The 20156-nt window shown below is 43.1% G+C and overlaps 2 protein-coding genes across 8 annotated transcripts in view; one reads left to right on the forward strand and one right to left on the reverse strand.

Annotated features, from left to right (window-relative positions):
• Positions 1 to 12: 12 nt before the first annotated feature.
• Positions 13 to 5623, forward strand: LOC108119790 (probable multidrug resistance-associated protein lethal(2)03659). Its single transcript, XM_017233158.3, has 6 exons — positions 13 to 189; positions 535 to 765; positions 827 to 2737; positions 3147 to 3613; positions 3678 to 4632; positions 5131 to 5623. Exons 1-6 carry the CDS (start codon positions 116 to 118, stop codon positions 5456 to 5458), a joined length of 3966 nt encoding a protein of 1321 aa, XP_017088647.2. The 5' UTR covers positions 13 to 115; the 3' UTR covers positions 5459 to 5623.
• jus (julius seizure) overlaps positions 5499 to 20156 on the reverse strand; it is a 29406-nt gene continuing 14748 nt past the window's right edge. For 2 of the 7 annotated variants that reach the window (XR_011443415.1, XR_011443416.1), the window contains exons 2-8: positions 16140 to 16904; positions 13041 to 13193; positions 12190 to 12330; positions 11983 to 12097; positions 11205 to 11401; positions 9589 to 10099; positions 8333 to 8467 (exon numbers count right to left, since the gene is read on the reverse strand). Coding sequence is in view for 3 of the 7 variants with exons in the window: in XM_070282110.1 (XP_070138211.1) it covers positions 8199 to 8467; positions 11205 to 11401; positions 11983 to 12097; positions 12190 to 12330; positions 13041 to 13193; positions 16140 to 16764 (1500 nt within the window). In the remaining 4 variants the exon portion in view is untranslated. Of the gene's footprint in view, positions 8468 to 9588; positions 10100 to 11204; positions 11402 to 11982; positions 12098 to 12189; positions 12331 to 13040; positions 13194 to 16139; positions 16905 to 20156 lie in introns of those variants that run through there. The other 5 variants (XR_011443417.1, XR_011443418.1, XM_070282111.1 and 2 more) reach the window with 5 other exon arrangements.

The following is a 20156-nucleotide window of genomic DNA, read 5'->3' on the forward strand; positions in this document are numbered from 1 at the left end:
GCGGCACAAGAACCGCACGCGAGTGGAAAGAAGAAATCGTGTCAACGATCTACATACATACATATGTGATATTTGGCCACCTATGCATATTGTTTGAGGGGATTGGCTAACTAGAATGAGTGCCGCCTATGAGCAACGCAAACCAAATCCAGTGGCCAAGGCCAATTTCCTCTCCAAATGGTTTTTTATGTGAGTGATTCGTGTCCGTCGTGTGTCGCCGTGGCGTATACGTAATATTTCGAAATAAGTTAACTCGTGAGAAGTGTTTTGCTAAATTTAAAATTCGGAGGGACTTCAAGCGTTGACCCCTCTTGAAGTCCTGCTGATTAGATACGGAGTTGAGTGACGAACTGCCCGCTGCCAGATTTATAGCCAGTACCTTGGCCGTCACTCGGAATTTACAGCCGCACGAGTGGACTCGCCTGTGAAACGCGATAAATAGCCCCGACATCTGGACGACACCTGTCACGATGTCGTCCGTCCATCAACACCCCTCGGAACTCTTCACTGACTTTGTGCTCTGTCTACTTGCAGCTGGACGAGCGAGATTCTCATGAAAGGCTTGCGCCGGAATCTCGATCCCGCAGATCTCTATGCTCCCGATCCGAGTCTAGAGAGCTGCAATGTGTCCTCGTATCTGTTGGTCTTCTGGGAGCAGGAGCTGCAGCGGGCCAAGCCCAATGTCCTGCGCATGATCTTCAGAGCCTACGGCTGGAGTTTTATTCCATCGAGCATTGTCTATTCAATCCTGACCATTGCAGTGCAGTAAGTATTCTATAAAAAGTGAAAACCTCACCATTCATTACCTTTCATTGGGTCCCTTCAGCACCACACAGCCCTTGATGCTGGGTGGCCTAGTGTCCTTCTTCTCGGAGAGCTCTAACAATATCAGCAAACATTCGGCCTACATGTATGCCATGGGCGTAGTACTTTGCTCCCTGATCTCTGGGCTTTTCTATCATCCGTTTATGAAGTACCTCTTCCGTGTGGGCTCGCGCATCCGCTTGGCCTGCACTGGACTCGTGTACCGTAAGTTCCTGCGGGTCTCGGTGGCGGCGGACACCAGTGGGGTGAGTGGTTATGCCATAGCCCTGATGGCCACGGACCTGCCGACCTTTAATGAGGCCTTCTACAACTTCCACGAGCTGTGGCGCGGCCCACTGGAGGGCGCTGTCTTCGTCTACATCATATACCAATTGATTGGATGGCCGGCGATAGTGGGACTCGCCGCCATCCTGGCATTTATTCCACTCCAGGCTTGGGCCGCCCGGGCAAACGGCCGGTACAAGAGAAAATCCGCCGAATTCGGAGACGATCGGGTGAAGCTAATGAATGAGATTATCGCCGCCATGCAGCTGATTAAGATGTACGCCTGGGAGAAGTCCTTCGGCAAGCTGATCGCCAAAGTGCGAAAGGAGGAGATGAAAGCCATCAGAGGATCTACCTACATCTATGCGGGATTGCAGTGCACCGACATGATCTCTAAGCTCTCGCTGTTCCTCTCACTGGTAACCTATGTGTTCACCGGCGACATTGTCACCGCCCAGAAGGTGTTCATAGTTTCCAGCTACTACGATCACTTGAATGATTCACTTCTACACACCTGGCCGCTGGCCATAAATATGTGGGTGGAGACATTTGTGGTGGCCAACCGCGTCAAAGACTTCCTTTTCCAACACGAGAACCCTTCAGATGGCGGAGTGGGTAACATTAAGACTACGGATGAGAGCCCCGATCACGGGAATTTCTACGGCCGTAAACATAATCCAAAGGCGAAGGTGAAGAGTATCACGGTTCAGAAACTAACGGCTAGCTGGGATCAGGCCAATCAGGAGAAGCGCCAACGACACATTGAGGGCGTCAGTTTCCAGGCATCGGACCAGCAGTTCTTGGGAATTGTGGGCACGGTAGGTGCCGGAAAGAGTACTCTGCTTCAAGCCATTCTGGGAGAACTGGACATTATTAGCGGGAGTGTGGAGTTGAATGGGGCTCTGAGCTACGCTCCCCAGGAACCGTGGATATTGAAGGGAACTCTTCGGGAAAATATACTTTTCACTGAGCCCTTCGACGAGCAACGATATCAAGAGGTCCTTCGAGTCTGCCACCTGGACAAGGATGTGGAACTGTTACCTGGTGGAGATTCTGCTAGAGTGGGTGAGGGCGGTGCCAGTTTAAGTGGAGGCCAGAAAGCTCGCGTTAGCTTGGCCAGAGCAGTTTACCGAAAAGCTGACATCTACCTATTGGACGATCCTCTGTCCGCCGTGGACTCCCATGTCAGCAAAATGCTTTTAGATCGCTGCCTCAACGAGTTCCTGGCAAACAAGATCCGCATCCTGGTCACCCATCGCGTGCAGCTGCTGCGTCATGTGGATCATCTTCTTCTGCTCGAAGGCGGGCGAATCTCTGTCCAGGGGAAATACGATGCCTTAAGAAAACTTATCAACTTCCGGATGTCGGTAGCCAATGATGTTGAGGTAGCGAAGCTAAGGGCCATGCGTACGGACAGTGTTTACGAGGATCCGGAGCCGAGAAAGTCCCTAACCCAGGAGGAGCACCTCGACCGGAATAAACTAGAGCAACAGTTCAAGGAGCAGCAGGACAAAGGGTCGGTCAAGTTGAAGACCTACAGGGCCTATTTACGGGAACTGGGACACCCTGTTGTGGTGGCCATAATCCTTATTTTGTTCGTCGTGGCCCGTGTTTCGGAAGCTACAATGGATATATTTCTCTCCAAGTGGTGAGTAATAACATCTAGATTTCGCGAAATACTTTATTAGATTAAAAATAGAACCGAAAAATTCCCTATCTGACGAAATCCAAGTCAAGATTTTTGAGTGTCTAGTGACTAAATTAAAAAGAAGTTGAGTCATTGGTTGCTAGTTATTTTGATTTACAATGTTGATGTTATAATATCAAGAGAGATTGATAAACGCGTGTACTTGTTCCAGTTGTTGATTGTCATAAATATAGTCAGGATTTCCCAACAGATGTAATCGATTGTATTATCTTGACAATGCATGTTGTCTGGTTAGTTCAATACTTCTACTATTAGGAAGATAAAAACTATAACTAAGAGGATTTCCCTTTAAATTGTTTTTTTAAATTCCATGAAACATTTATTTAGTTTAAATATTAATTAATAACAGGGCCACTTGGGAGGAAACGGAGCCAAATCTCCACGAGCCAGTCCCGGAGTATCATAAAACCCGTATGCACATGGTGACCCTGTATACCTTCCTCATCCTGAGCACTTTGATATTCTACGTTTTGCGAACTTTTGGATTTTTTGCGATGACTTTGCGCATTTCTCTAAGGATTCACAACGATCTCTTCCGGGGGATCATCAGTGCCTGTATGAACTTCTTTACTGTGGCCACTTCCGGCAGGATACTGAATCGCTTTTCCAGCGATATATTGGCCATTGATGTGAACCTTCCCCAGTCCTTGATGGATTCCATAGAGTTTGCGGTGAACGCTTTGGCCGTACTGGCGGTTGTGAGTACCGCCAATATATGGCTCCTGATTCCGGCCATCGTTGTGGTGGCTTTACTATACGGGTGTCGATGTCTGTACATCGGAGCTAGCCGGAGTTTGAAAAGAATTGAAACCATAAGTGAGTACTAACTATAATTATGAGATTCTTACCCAAATAGTTACAAAATATTTCCAAATTCCAGCCCGCAGTCCCATCTATTCCCATACCAATACCACCTTTAGGGGTCTGGCCACCATCCGAGCTCTGGATGGAAAAAAACGGATGGAAGAGAGCTTCCATTATTACCAGAACGAGAACACCTCCGCACTATATCTTTATGTCAGCATCAATAGAGCCTTTGCCTTTTGGACGGATCTCATATGTGTCCTCTACATTGCGGCTGTGACTTTTAGCTTCCTGATCTTTGACAGCCGGCGGGGCTACTATAGTGGAGATGTAGGTCTGGCCATCACCCAGTCCATGAACCTGGTGCTAATGTGTCAGGCAGGAATGCGACAGACCGTCGAGCTGGAGAACATGATGACCAGTGTGGAAAGGGTCCTGGAATATGCCAATATCCCCTCGGAACCCGCTTACGAGACTCCGGAATCGGTTAAGCTACCAAAACACTGGCCCAGTGGCGGACAGCTGGAGTTCCGGGATCTGCGACTGCGCTATAACAACCACGGTCCTTATGTCCTCAAAGGACTAAACTTTACCATTCGGGGAGAAGAAAAGATTGGGATTGTGGGCCACACGGCAGCTGGAAAGTCCTCGATTGCTCAGGCCCTTTTCCGGCTGGCCCAAAACGAAGGCCACATAGCCATCGATGGCTATGACACCGCGGATCTGGGATTGCACGATCTGCGGAGCAGGATCTCGATTATCCCCCAGGATCCGGTGCTCTTCTCGGGATCTCTCCGCTTCAATCTCGACCCGTTCGAGGAGAAGTCGGACGCGGAGCTCTGGCACGCCCTGGAGGCTGTCAACATGAAGGCGTTTGTATCGAATCTTAAGGACGGGCTATGGTGTCGCCTCCACGATAATGGAGCTAACTTTAGTCTGGGCCAGAGGCAGCTGGTCTGCCTGGCAAGAGCTCTCCTCCGCCAGAACAAAATACTCATCATGGACGAGGCGACTGCCAACGTTGATCCCGAGTAAGTCAAATATAATACTTCCTTAAACTTTTTTAGACGCTAACTTAAAATCAGCTGACCGACTAATTAGATTGGTTTGGAAACCCGTAAAATGTTGATTGATTTCATAATTCAATGCCTCTGAAAGTACAAAAAACCGCGACGTCAGAGCGGACAGCCAAAAATGACGAATGTCAAAAATGACAGGGCAGACATTTTGTTTAATATTCTCATATTCAAATTCAGGAAACTGCGTAGTAAAATTTGTTTATTTTGTTATCTAGACAGTTTTAAAAAAAAGACTAACTCAATAAAAAAGATACTATTATTACTATTGATTAATAGTTCCTGGTTATATAAGTTTTGTGGCGGGAAAGCCTTAAGAGTAACATTTTAAATGCTTACTATAGTTGGTATAGATTATGCCTTGAAGAACCAGAATCAGAAAAGTAAATAGATGATGTTATAAAGGAATATATAATTCCCTAAAAAATAATGTATTTTGAATTCGATTTCCAGGACCGATCATCTCATCCAGGCAACCATACACTCCAGATTCGCTCACTGCACTGTGCTGACCATTGCCCACCGACTCCATACAGTTATGGACAACGATCGGGTGATGGTGGTTGATATGGGACGGGTGGTGGAGCTGGGACATCCGCACGAGCTGCTGCGCAACAGGCACGGATACCTGCACCGTTTCGTGGAGAAGACCGGCGTGGGCACAGCCCAGCACCTGAAATATCTGGCGGAGCAGAGCTACCGGAAACGAGTGCTGGGCCACGCCAAGTCGGAGGACGAGAGCTCCGTGCTGGACACGGGGTTGAAGGGGACTACTCTGTGAAAGACTGCTGTTAATAAATTCGAACACCTGTGTAGATTGCTTTGGTTTGTTGTAAGGTATGGTAATATAGACTTTATTATAGTGAACTGATCTTTAAATATAGTTTATATATGTATATACTTTTATATGTACTTCATAATATATACTCGTACTTAGTTGTTTCAACTCTTTCGTTTGCCGTCTTGAAGTTTGAAAAAAAGCAATTATCATTTTAGGTTTGTATGTAAGTATACCGTCCTCTATATTTTTTCCGCTACTCGTACTGTCTGGCTTGATTCGCTCTCTATAACTACGATCCTTGCTAGTTGTATGCTTTTTTTTGTAGTTTCAAGTCACATGAGAAATCGAAGTGTTCAACTCTATTAGTTTTGTTTCTCGTCTAGGCTTAACGAATTATCTCATTAAATTTAGTTTAGATGTGCGATAATGGCGTTTGATTCTAGATGTATATATATATTAGATTTACGAGACTTCATATATAAAATTTTAGTTTTTTTTTTCCTTGGTAGAGTGTAAATGAATTTATCGCATTCGGTTTGGTAGCAGTTTTGTTTTTTTTTTCACGAAACTTTAATACAAGTGTATATAATATTTGTATGTAGTTGTTGTGTATAATGTTAATATTAAAGTAAATAAAGCATATTCATGTATGTATATAATTGGTTTTAAAATATTCTCTCGTCATGCTCCTCATTGATTTTTAGCTTATTTAAAATTCGCTTAAAGTCTGCCTTCAACATTATTTGATGTAAATAGAAAAATCAGTGAATTCTTTTATTTGTATTCTCATTTTTAAATTTATTTGTTATATACTCTTAATCTTTGGTGCTTAGATATTATTGTTTTGCAGTTTGGTATAGGAAAAAAACAAAGTTAAACCTTGAAATTCTTCCCCAAATTCCAAAGTCTAAATTGTTTTTATTCTCGAATGCCATTTATTCGAAATGTAAATAAGTAACTAGATTTGGTTGTCCTAGAAATAAGATTGTTTGTTTGCTCATTTGTTTTGGTTTTAAGAAAAATTCGATGCTTTAATAAAATTGTTTTCGTTTTTTTTTGTTTCTATATTTTTTTTTTAAATATTCTTGTTTGTTACTCTAATTGTAATTGTTCGGCTAGAAGAAGTTCTCAAGCAACTTTAAGATTTCTTTCGCTCTACATTTATTTGTATCTTGTATTCATTTTGGTATTCTCACAGTTAAGCTTCTTTGATTGAGCACAAAAGCAAATGAGAATTGTCGGTTTTTTGGTATTACGGTCCATTTGGTTACTTTGGGGCAACAACTTAACCTTATCAATATCAAACTGCTCTATATCTACCTTGGCTATAACGCAAAGATCCTCCGACCGGCATGGACTTCAAACTCCGCATTGGACAGACCCGAAAATCTTCCCCTATTCTCGACTAGCCCAATGCCCAATTCAAGAGTCCCCAACTCCGATCCTTGGGATGTGTGTGTGGTATCTGGCATTGGAAACTGCTGTTCAAACTAAATATTTAGCACAATTTAACATAAATGGAAGTCAATTTAGATTTTGGCCTCTTGGTCGAGACGCTACCATTGTATATAGGCGTTAAATATTTAATATCAAGTTGTGAGTGTTCCCTAAAACTTTGCTCAGCTAGCAGTTTACAAATAGTTGTTAAAAATATATAGTATTCTCTATCCATACCATATTTAATCCTTTATCTGACGGCCTTTTAGTGGCTAAAACATAAACGACTAAAACCCAAAACGAGAATAATGGTGAACGTGCGTGCATCGCAATGAAACGCATATTTTGATTATAAAATATGGTCCCGAGGTTGTTAAATATCTCTCTTCAACTTGGTTTTTTTCCCATCGATTTCTTTTTGGGCAATAACATCCATATGTGGGATCTAGAGCGGCAATTGGAGGCGGCTTTTCACTACTATATAGTATATAGATAAGGCGTTGTATCAGCGGTTTTTGCTTTTGGTAATTTGGTTTTGGTTTCTTGGGTTTTCCCAATAAATCGCATCTTTGGCAACGATGCTGAGGGCCTCCTTTGCGAAAGGACATCCAATTAATTGGCTATAGAACACTACGAGTTGAGATCTAGCCTGACACTAGGGTTTCTCTAGAATTTCTCTACATTGCGTTTGGTTTCCTTTCATTTTTTTATTTTCTCGTTAAATCCTTAAAGCCTTTAACCCAAAGCTTAGATTATATAACTGCATTACAATATATTATTTAAATTAATAAAGATTCTTTTCTTTTCTTGATTTTTTGTTTTTTTTTTTTGGTTGAAAAAAAAGAGTAGTATGAATTTGTTATGCAAGGTTTTTTTCAATTATTTTTTTACGGTTAATTCATTTAGCATTGTTTTTGGTGTATGTGTGTGAGTGTCGGCAAAGGTGTTATATGCTCCGTATATATCTAATAAGTATATAACTGGTTTGGTTAAAAAATGTTCATTAATTGCAAAAATTTCCTTTGTCAAAAAAGAGTCTAACAATGGCGTCATGTGTAAGTTGGTTTCTGACAGGACCCGACCCTTTTGGATATTTCCCAGGACGAGCCAGCCTTATTATCGCGTGCATGTATCGTGACTATATGCTTTAGAATTATTTTTCTTCTTTTTTTAAATTTATTGTGTACATATCGACGATTCGAATTCGTGTCCAGTGTTCGTGTTCAGAGAGTTTGCCAGTTAATCTTGCCTATGCCATGTTGCCTAGGGTATCCTTTTCTTCTACCAAATCCTAAATACATCCTTACTTCTGTCCCGGTTCAATGATCTCGACGGTGACGCTCTCGGCCACCGGATTGGTGGTGATGTTGGTGACCAGCGACTGATCCTGCGGCGACTGCGGATGCGACTGCTGCTGCTGGTGGTGTCCGCCATGTTGGTGGTGCTGGCGATGGGCTGATCCGTGACGCTCGTGGTGAGCCACCTTGCCGGGAGCTACCGAGTTGCTGCGGTTGGAGCGCACAGATGTGGCCGAGGCATTGCTAGCACTGCCATGCGACTCGGAATGGGAGCCTGTGGGCGGTAACATTCACCAAAATAGATCATTAGTATCTGAAGGTCAAGGAGAGTATATTCATTTGGACACTACGGATAACCGATTGAAGGGAAGTTATCGTTGGCATCACAGGACAACAGCAATGTGATCAACGGGGAACTCGAGTTCGAGTGGTTGGATCCACTGGATTCTACGAGTTCTACTACTTTGTATTATATGTTCTATATACAGAACGATCGAAAGAGCAAATATAATATATTCCTTAATTTCCTTTTTAAATTATATACCATTTATATCTTAAATTTTGAATATTAAAGAAACTAGTTTTTACAAATATTTGAAGTAGTATTGAAAATATATCTCTTACTCTTTTGATCGTCTTCCGTTTTGTTATAAGTATTTATTATATTTGAAATAGTCTTTTTGAATAAAGCCATTTAAGGAAACTATAGTTAGATAGCCGTGCTAGAAAGGAAATGAACTAAAGCGGAAATTCAACTTAAAAAGGATGCTGCAATGGATTTTCAGAGTAGGTTAGAAAGAGTTTTCAAGTTTCGATGGGGCTTTTGTTACGAGTTTTTCCTTGTATCTGTATCTGTTGGATATCTTGTCTGTATTTGTATCTGTATCTGGGTTTTCAGTATCTTTGGGTGTTCTCTAAGAGGCTTTGGTGGCAGTGGCAGGAGTAGTGAAAGTTGGAGTATTATTAGTAGTACGAACAGGTTAACTGCAACTCTCAACTACGGCTTAAGATCTAGGGTAACAACAGTTCGAGCCAACAATGAAAATAATGAGTACAACGAAAACTACGGGTAAACTTGGGATAATTACGTTTATTTTATTAAATAGTATATAAGATTGGAGATTGGAGAGTTATATAGACAGGAGACAGCATATATTTAATGGACATTTATAGAGTTTATTTTACTATATTTTCCAGTAACTAAATTAACGTATTTTTCCCAAGCGTACTTTAAACGGATACGAGTACAACTTTTTGGACGCAACTTTCGCTAGACAAGACATCAAATATACGAGTACACTACGCAGACTGTCAACATATTTGGGTGTATTTTTTGGTGGTTGGGTGGGTTTTACGTTTTTACGATTTTAGCATTGGTTTCTCAGGTCTGCCTACCTCTTGGACCCTGATATGGATGCGTTTTCAGATATTTTTCATTGTCATTGTGTGTGATACGTATACAGACAGATATATATATAGAGAATATATATATATTACAAATGTACATATATCGCGGTGATCTAGAACTTAGTCGGTCGACCACAGGATGGAACCGTCCCCGCAGACGACACATATGTGGTGGTGCTGGTGGCGTTTGCCGAGGGCGTGGGCGTTGGCGTTGGTGTGGGCGTTGGTGTGGTCGTGGTCGAAGGCGTGGCAGAGGCAGCATACGTTGTGGCTGTGGTTGTGCTAGCACCCAACCCTGCCGGCGCCGCCGTGGCCGTCGTCGTTGCGGTGGCGGTCACGGTAGCCGCCGTAGTCGTTGGCACGTAGGGCAGAAAATGGCTATGGACCAGGTTGTGCTGGCTGGCGGCGCTCGGATGCTCCAGCAATCGGGAGCAGGTGGACACATCGCTCACCCGGGAGTCACTCGAGCGTGTGTTGCTCTTCGACCGGATCATGCGTCCTTTTTGTTTGGGTTTCCCGTATTCGGTTTTTGTTTATGTTTGTGTTTTCCGGCGCAGTTTTTTGTTTTGTGGATTTTGTTTTTAGGTGTTTTGTATTATTTTTTGTTGGAGAGGGAAATGAGCGGTTGGATACGTTTAATATTTTGCTTTTAGCTGGGCACGCGACATCGAATTTGGGGAAAGTTTTTCGGGGGTTGATGGGGGTGTAGGTGGGCGGGCAGTAGGCGTTGGGTGGTGGTGGTAAGTGGTGGGGCGCAAAACTCAAACAACAATATAAATATTACCCAAAAAAAAAGGTAATTTCAAACAACTGTCCGCTGGGCTTCGCACAACAACAATTATCACCGTAATGGCGCTGAATAAAACGGTTCTTAAACTGTCAGTCAAAGTGATTGAGCCCCCCGAAGAGTTGTTGTTCCTGCTCCGCTTGTCTTGGGCATATCTGTTGGGTTAAGGTGGCGAATATGGTCAGATAGGCCAGATAGGTTGGCAACACAACACCGCCCAACGCACTAGTTGCCAATAAAAAGAATATAAATCAATAAATCATAATTGTAAATTAAACGTTGGTACAACACGTGTAGGAGATTGATTTCATTTGATAGAAAAAAAAAATCCTTAGGACTAAAATAAGTGCAATTTAACATTTATTGAAATGAATTTTATTTGCACGTTAATTCAACATAAAAATAAATTAAAAATTTAGAACATTCCAAAGTTCAAAAGCCCTCAAAGTTGTATCTAATTAATTAAAAAGTATCTTAAACGTCCAATGCTAAGTATCTCGAGTGCATCCAAAACCCCCATTGTTTATTATGTTCGTTTCTTGTTTTCTGATGACTGACTGATCAATTGACTGACTGGCTGATTGACTGACTGATTGATTGATTGGGTAAGTACTTGGGGGTTTTCGCTTTCGTTCGCTGTAAAAAGAAAGTTCTGCAAGTTGTTGAGACAACAGACAGACCATAGAAAAACTCAACCTAAAAGTTAACAACAAAAAAATGTGGAAAACAAAACCAAAAAAAAAAGAACAAAAGATGCACGCGCGGAAGACCAGAGACAGGACTGTTGGCAGGACACTGACAGGACTGGAATACAAACCTGTCTTACCTAGCGACGGATTCGGCGAGTGGGGCCGCAGGGAGGCCATGCTAGGCTGCCGAGAGGGGGCCCGCACCGACATCCTGGAGCCGCGGCGCTCCTGTCCGTGGAGCAGCTTGCTGTCCCGCAGGAGGGAGACGTTCATCAGGCGCGGATTCGGGGTATTGAAGATGGTCCGGTTCTCACGCCAGCGAGCTCTGCAATTTACCCGGGTTGCCAGGTTGCCGTGCGGCGAAAAGATGGCAGAAATTAGTTACGTTTCATGGTTCAGCAACGACTAGACGAAAGGCGGGTGATGTGGGCTTTCAAAGCGGAGGAAATGTGTGTGGGTGGTGGGGTGATGGTGACTCTCTTTAATGCCAATTAATGCAGAAATTCTGTTTATTAGAGTGGAAATTAATTGGTGCTCGAATTATGTATCGCTTGCCAACCACAATTTAATGAAGTTCCATCAAAGCATCGGCAAACCCATTGACCCAGTTTATTGGCAAGAGCGAATGGATGAGATTGAAATGAGATGAGGTAGTTGCAAGTATAAATTGCCGGTAGATAGGTTGCAAAGACATACTAAAGGCAGTGGCTAAGAAAATTAATTTGTACTTATAAATGGTAAGAGATTGTAAACTGAAGATTGATTCTAAATAGAATCCAGTGTATGTCTTGCATGTCTGCAGTTGGTAGCTATTAACCTGTTTTGACTATTTAGATTATTAAGGTGAAAAGTGCAGGGAGTGAGTTTGTGGATTTAATGATGATGTTTGCATTGCAATTTACTCACTGGCTAAACAATCGCAGGACGACACAAATAATAATAAACATCAATGCCATTCCTACCAGCACGCCAATCATGGCCGGATCGATGTATTCCTCGGCTCCCCTCTTGTCCTGGCGTCCTGTGAATGAAGCCAAATAAGCAAACAATATGGCGCCATTAACCACCAAGTTCGAGTCATGTTTTCGAGCAAGTGTATGTGACCACACCGACCTTTGCACTCCACGGAGCCGTCCTTGCCCCAAATGGGCGACATCTCGAACCGGCAGATGCAACGTCCGTCCCGGCACTCCGTCTGGAAGTATTTCATCTCGCATTGCTCGTTGAAGAAACAGGACTCGTTCACGGCGGCCTCTGTGGGTTGTATTAAAATTGTATAATAAAACTACATTTTTTACAGTGCATAATAAACAATCGGAGCTGTTTCACTATCGGAAAAAATATTTCCCAGCTGTCGTGCCGGTCTGTGGATTGATTTAATGGTTGATTGGAGTGCGATATGCGATATGACCACCCGGGATTGACTTGGCCAGCTTTTGTCCACTCGGACGACAAATATCGCTGAGATACTTGGCCAACAAAAATAACCAAGTGACGGACCGGCTGCCTGTCAAACTGACGGAACATACGATGATCAATGGCCAAAGAAACACTTGGCCAGGCATTAGGGTTGAGTCAGACCCATAAAAATAGGATCTCAAGCTGTCGAGATGGGGATTTCGAGAATCCCAAGCAGCCATAAATATTCCAATCAAAGCTCAACTCGGAAAGTCCCACCAAATTGATTCTAATTTACAGTATCAAGGGGGAACACAGAAATATCTATTATAATTATGTCAAACGTGCATTAGTTGCACTTTCTTGCCACCCGCTGCGGCTGATGCCAAGTTTCTATTTTAATTTACAGAATTTGTGGCTGCGCCCCACAATCAAGACAAGACAACCCGTTGGGGAAGGGATTTCACTTGCCGCTGCAGTTCTCCCCTGACGGGTTTTTAATGAAAACTTGGCAGAGTGACAGCGAAGGAAAATGAAGGAAAATAGAGGGGGAATCATGGCCTTACCTTTGCCACATTTATCAATGTGATTGGTGACGGGCAGATCCTCGGTGCACTGGCAGGATTTCTTCTTGGGATCGCATATGGAGCCGGGGAAACCGCATTCCAAGGTGTTTTCGCACTTGTCGCCGAACTTCTTCTGCCCGCGGCTGGCATAATCTGTGTTAAAAAAAAGGACGAAAGGGAAAAAGTACTTTGGTTACTCGTGACTAATCCCAGGCGTAAAATTTGTAACGAAACCGACACAAACTTTCGATTTGCCGCCGTGCATATCAATAAAAAAAAGGCAAGCAAAGGGGCCAAAAAAAAAAAAAAAACAAAGTTTCTGGCAAAATGTTTTTTGTAAATCCCCAACGACTTAGGGGCAGATTAAAATGTAAATTCTTTAGCAGCCTTGGAGGTGTTTGTTTTTGCTGCTCGGCTCTGTTTTTTATGTGTTTTCCAGAGGTGTAAGAGTGTTTGTGTGATGTTTTCCTCGAGGGGCATACTCGCCGCGCGAGTCTTCGGCGCTTTTCAGTTAGGATAGCTGGCTAGGAATCCTTCATTAACTTTGAATGGAATGAAAACACATGACTCACACAAACGCAGACGCACTCACACATGCTCGAGTCGGCAGTGAGTTGCGTTTGCGGCCCTTCACATCTTAATTAAGCTCTTGGGAACAACTCTCCGGCACGGGGATTCCCACCGACAATGTGTGCAAAATCTCAGCAGCAGTCAAGGGTTACGCCAGAGGCACAGTAAAAAATATTAAAGGCTTTTTAAGAGATTTCAAATCTAACTAGCTATAAAATTAACCCAAACGCATACATTGCTGGCTTTAGTTTTCACTTCCAAAAAGTGAATTTTTATAATCCCGGAAATTCATTTATAGTTCCCACCTTCTTTATTATCGGAATGACTCCTCTTAAATTCATATTTTCAATTTATATCAGATACATTTTTTTCAGTATTTCCTGCCATTTGCCTCACTAATTTGGTTGATACTCCACGGCCATAATTACCGCGACCAAAGCCAAGACCAAGACCAAAAAGCAGAATGAACTTGGTAGCGGATGTGAAGCGCTAGACCCCGCATTTAAGCCAACGGAAGCGAAAAGACAAAACAAAATGGCTGCTCATGCAAACGGGGTGCGCCATTTTCCAGATGCCTTCCTCAGTCTGTGTGTGTGTGGGCTTGAGTATATGAGTTCATGGCTGTGCATGTGTAAGGGGCTTGTTGTGGGGTAGAGTCTATTTGCTTGCGGTTTATTTTTAAATGCACGCCTGGCTATGAATAGAGCTTTAGTTTTCAAGAGGCTCGAAAAAAAGCAAGAAATATATACATATATGAACACTAATACGTCTAATGGTTGAGGAGGCAAAATGGTTGACTACCAAGTACCTAAATAGAGACTAGGTTGTAACTGACTTGACTATCATTTTGAGGAAAAAAGTACTTCAAGGCGTACTTATTTCATTGAAAATTTTACGTTACTACCTCTAGAATTTCTAAAGAAGATGTATGATTAAGTCCCTTATTTAATCCAATTTTAAATATTCAAAAGATTAATCTTTAGCAGTATAGATTTCTAGTAAACCCACCCAGGTCATAAAACTGTCGAATTGGATTTACCGTATCGAAAACTATTACTAATGCATTAGCCAGTCCCGACATCAATCGAACCCCCTCTATCCTTTCAGGAAAAGTCCGTAGAAAGGAAACCCAGATGGCGCAGCATCAGCATTCCACAAAGCTTTGCCTACGTTTTTTCCCCAGCTGAGCTTTATTTGGTTATGGTTTCCTCTGGCCAGCAAAAAAATAAAATGAAGAGAAAGCGTGGGGAAATTCTGTGAAAGTGTTGACAAAGTGGCTGCCTGGCGGTGGCCCTGAGGGCTCAGCAAAGCGGGCTCCCGCTTTTGGCGTGGTCCATGGCCCTGACCCGAGGCCACCCTTTTGATAGCCTTACCAAAAAGCGATTACCCAATTGCCCGGCCAAGCCCAGCCCGGTCCGGCTTCGGCTAATATTTCATCCAAAGGGATGCGCCTAAAATCCGACTACAAATTGCACTTGTCAGGCGAGATGATGGGAGCACATTAAACAGCCCGAGCTGCATTAGAGCCGGCATTTATAATTAACCAAACTGGGCCGAGCCATTTAAGCGAATTTTTCCTATTTCGGAGCCATCATTAAACCGTACATATACAAAAAAATGGGACTACATGGAAAACTTTTTCACATTCTGGCTAAAATCTACATATACTCTGTGTAGCAGACAAGCCATTTAAGTTTTGTATGAGAAAACTACTTTAATGCTCGGAGTCGGAGGATGATTCAGAAATGAGGAGCCCAAGCACAGTGGCTGTCAGGAAATTGGCTTACCTTAAGGCAAAAAGAGCTCTACAAAAAATGGTATGGTTTATTAAAGCAGGGGAATTCTCCTGTAGGCTCTGCCAGCTTCCAAGAACTGAGTTTATTAAAAAATAAAAATGTGGAGAACTCAATTTACGAGGGATAAACAAGGAAAATAAAGAAATACCGGGGCGGGTTAAATAACACAGTTTACTATTGAAATTTTTTCTGTCTATCAGGTATCGTCTGGGCGATTTTAATAAAAAAGTGAGCTGGATTCGGGTTACAAAGCGAATACAAAGAAAAATGTTTAATTTAAATGGAAATGGATATTGGGACTCTTTGCTAAAGGTTGTTTAAAAAGTAAATAAATAAATTTAAGGACACGAATTCAAATTCTCGAATTTAAAGTTGTGAAGTAGCATTAATCTATTTTTGCCTATTAAGTTCTCTGAGTTTAGTTATTTTTGAAAATACTTGAAATAGAATTGTCAAGTCAATACATGGCATTTATTCTCCTACTATTTTTAGTCACTGTTCGAGGGACAAAGCTGCTGCTTATGCAATTGCAATGGAATTGCCTCCAGCAGTAGAATGAACAAAAGACTGTCAAGGCAGCCGCCACATACATGACACCTCCATGACGTCAGTGAGGACTATTCTCATTTTCATTTTCATGGCGAGGTATCCGAGCCAGCCTACGGATGGCATTATCCCTCCAACCTTGTGCTGCATTCTTATCATTCGGGGCGTACTCGTAATATCTACTTACCGAACTCTGGCGTCGTGGTCTCCGGACCAGCACTGAAGGCATTCACGGCAAAGAAATTATCACCGTCATCGCCCAGCGTCAGCGGCGGCATTAGGGCAATAACGGAAATCAGGAGCAGAACGAGGGACGAGTTAAGCCGCTCCCAGCCTGATCTTGATCCTGTACCGGCTCTAGCTCCTGCTCCTCCTCTACCAGCTCTGGCTCCCTTGCTCCCCGCTGCCTTCATTCTGGCTTTCCTGGATCCTGGATGGAGGTCCTTCTGGCCCATTAACATTAACGATGGCGGGGCACGCGTTTTAAGGGTGGCAACCATCGAGCAGCGTTTCAAGTTTCCTGCCCCAGAACCTGCTGCTCTACTCTGCTTTGTTGTTCGTAGTGTTGCTGGTTGTAAGTTCAAGTTGGCTCTATTTGCTGGCCAATTGTTGATGTTGTTGCGGCTGTGGATAGTGTTGTTGTTGTTGTCGTTGGTCAAACACTCAGCATCTGTGGCCTCGTCGTCTTCGTCGGCTGACTGTTGCTGCTGGGACTCACATTGTTCGCGAGTCTCGCGCCTCAGGGGGAAGCGGCCCTTGAACGGGGCAGCTCCGTAACGGGGCCGGGGCTCTAGAGCCCCATCTAATCTCATATTATTCGATCGTCGTCGTGCTCCTCATCCATTCTGCTCTGCCGACTATATCAATTTGCACACTGCCTTGGCCCCTTTAGTCCTTTAGTCGTTGCCCTCGTTTCCGGTTCACATCAAAGTCGTCGTCCTCTTTCCGTTCACTGCAACAAGAAATGAAAACGTGGTTTTTTGGGTTAGTTTGGCTTTGATTTGGTTTGCTTTTTGGTTGCTTTTGGGGATTCAATCAGAGCCGAGAACTCTGAGGAAAGAGAGCCCGAGTTCGGAGGCAAAAGGTCGGGCTAATCACTTTGCGGCGTGTGAAATTACAAACCGTCGTTGTTGAAACAATTTCCGAAAGTGCCACCGAAAGTCTGTAACTGAAACCGACATTGACACATAGATGGCGCCCCCAGCAGGCACGCCTATTTTCAGGGATGGGCGGTTCGGTTGGTCAGGACAAAAGTGTCACAGCTGTGGGCGACTTTTTGGCACTGCACACTGACGGCAAAATTGACTGACGGCAAATTTGTGTGTCTATGACAGTTAATTGGATTAGGCGCGCCCAAAGCGGACAGGCGGACAAGCGGACAGCAGGATAAGCGGACAGGCGTACAAGCGGACAAAAGGACATGCGGACAGCATGGAATATTAAACGGCGAGGCCTTAAAATCCATTGTTGAGCCGATTATGGCAGCATTTAATTAAGATTCGTTTAAATTATATTTTATTTAATTGCATGACAATGATTTGTGTTGCATGGCTGCCATGGACACGAGCAGCCGTTGAATAAATCATTAAATAGAGAACATGCAACGCATGTTTTGTGGCAAGTGCCTCTTATTTAGTCAGCTATTTACTCGGATTAGTGGCTGGACATTTGGCATATTTGTTTGAGGTTGAAGCCATAACTGCAGCCCAGTGGCAAATTAAATTCCCCAAAGCCTTGGCTTGCTGTGGCCTAACATTAATATTCATCAAGTCAGGAGAAGATTGTCTGCACTTGAGTTCTTAAAATGTCTGCACTTCTATTTATAACGATGTTTCAGGCAAAATGACTAACCACAATTATTTATGGAAATGAAAACTTGACGGCTTCCCCGAAGTCTAAAAATATTCCAACATTAATAACCATCTTAGTTAAGCTCAAGGCCCACATGCATCTAGTACCTGTTCTATTTATAAAGATTTTCCAAACTGAAGGCCTAAACACCATCATTTGTAAAAATATCCATTCACATTAGAATCGCCCTTGACAGGCAAATGCCATTGTTTTCGGGCCTTGGTTATAAGCCAAATGGGAAGGATTTGGAGCTGATTTGAGAATAAATACTTTTCCCAGTACCCGAGAGACCCAGGAGACAGAACGTGGCCAACATGGCTCTGGCCAAGCCAGGCAGACACTGCAAATCCGCATTTGCTTGTAATTTATGCTGCTGGCAGCTTTACAGCTAACACAAGTTTACCACAAATTCATCGGTTTAAGCCGGGTCTCAATTTCTCAGTTTGGTTTTGGTAACGACTACGATTCCGGGCTACAATTCCGGGTTTGTTCAGCCCCGGACAGGAAACTCGTAAACACACGAGGCACGCATAACGCGCAACGCACTCAAGCACGAATGATGTACGGAAAGCATGTTGCATATTTATGTTTCGCCCTCGAGGACAGAATACATGTGTTTCTGCACCAGAACCGATTTCCAGCGCCATGAATTGTTTTTCGTTTTTCATAAATTCATGCGCCGTCAATCGGATGAAGAGTATTCATTACACGGCGTATACGCAATATATTCCATGTGACTGCCTTCGGTTCCCTGCAGAAAGGACATGTTGATGAGACAAATGCCTGACACATCAGGGCCAACCACGAACAAGGAAATTACAACCATAATATCACCAACAAACAGCAGCCCCGGATGTCTACCCAACTTTGAACCCATGTACAGTGAACTCTTTCAAAAGAAACTCTTTTATTTTCCCTTCCCTAATTACTAATTACTGAAGTAATCAAATAAAATGGCAGTTTAGTCGTAGGGACTTCTTTGTTGTCGCAGATCCTTTGTTTGGCGGTCGTTGGTCGACCGAAAGTTCACTGTACTTGAGGTCTTTATAGTTCATGTCGCTTATTTAATCCTATATTTTCCGCTCTACTTGAATAAATCCTCATAAGTCTATAAACTAACCATAAACTAGTTAGTCTGTTCAGTAATTTCCACTAACTAAGCATCCACTGTAGAAAATTTGCAGTGTTTGTTTAGCCGGCGGCAATGTCAGGACATTTATTAGCCGAAAATTTTCGCATACAACGTGGCGTATGCGCCATACATAAACGAGGCGACCCTAATCAGGACGAGATCGTGCTAATTAACATGACACAAGCATAAATCATAAAGCAGCCACCTGACGGGCATCCTGTCGGATAACCTCGATGGGCAACCTGCCCCCCCTTTCTGGACGCCCCAATAAGCACTTGGGGCCAGGAATAGCCATTGTTTTAGCATAAGACTCAAGGACACGCGCCTCGTCTTTATGGGTAAAATAAAAATAATAAAAATAAAACTACAAACAGTCGCAAAGAGCCAATTCAGAAATTCGTGCAATAAATTCAGCAAACAATGGCAAAGGACACACATGTGCCAAAGCCCACGTATGTGTTACTTAGTATATGTAATGGTGTGTGTATTAGTTTGTACAAGTATTAGTTAGTCTGTGTGTGTATTTGCAGTAACAACAGTGCGCTTGGCTTAGACAAACAATGGGAAAAGGCCGGCCGGAGCGAGGGCAAACAAAGCAGAGTCCAATTGGGCTTACAGACGCCGCCAAAACGAACGCACTTTGGCTTAGCGCCACTACACAGATACATATGCAGGCATCTAGATACAAGATACAATCGCACTTCCTTCACTTCGATTTATAGATTTTTGCGCTATTTTGAATATTGATACTGACGTGCTATTTAAATTAGCTTTGAAACTATTTATAGTTTGTTTTTAAAACCAATTTAGCAATAGTATATATTTCAGGGTCTTGTAATAACTCAAATAATGCTAAACTTAAGCTTAAAGAATATTTGGTTTATATATGCCAAATTTTATTGATTGCGAATCCCCATCCCAAAGCAATCTTGCATGAAAATCTAAAGACCAAAGCCAAATGCAGTTTGGTTCGCATATTTCAGACGGCTCTCTATCAATTGAGGACAGAAATCTTTGCGAATGCGTGCCATTACAGCAATTATTTCTTGAGATTTATGTGCTCGGAACAAATTGCTTGGCATTTGGCCCACAGCTACACACACACACACACTGGGATAGTGACTCGAACAAAGGAGCCAGGACGAAGACGGATAACCGCACTATAGGGCCCTGCCAGCCCACACAAAACACAATGCGACCACATACACAATATATGCCATT

This window comes from Drosophila bipectinata, chromosome 3R, assembly GCF_030179905.1.
Source record: "Drosophila bipectinata strain 14024-0381.07 chromosome 3R, DbipHiC1v2, whole genome shotgun sequence".
Taxonomy (NCBI): domain Eukaryota; kingdom Metazoa; phylum Arthropoda; class Insecta; order Diptera; family Drosophilidae; genus Drosophila; species Drosophila bipectinata.

Bases quoted from the DNA above. Each gene is read 5' to 3' on its own strand.
- LOC108119790 (XM_017233158.3), top strand. From the start codon at position 116: ATGAGTGCCGCCTATGAGCAACGCAAACCAAATCCAGTGGCCAAGGCC. The intron at 766-826 runs GTAAGTATTCTA...GGGTCCCTTCAG, and splicing joins ATCCTGACCATTGCAGTGCA to CACCACACAGCCCTTGATGC. The intron at 4,633-5,130 runs GTAAGTCAAATA...TTCGATTTCCAG, and splicing joins ACTGCCAACGTTGATCCCGA to GACCGATCATCTCATCCAGG.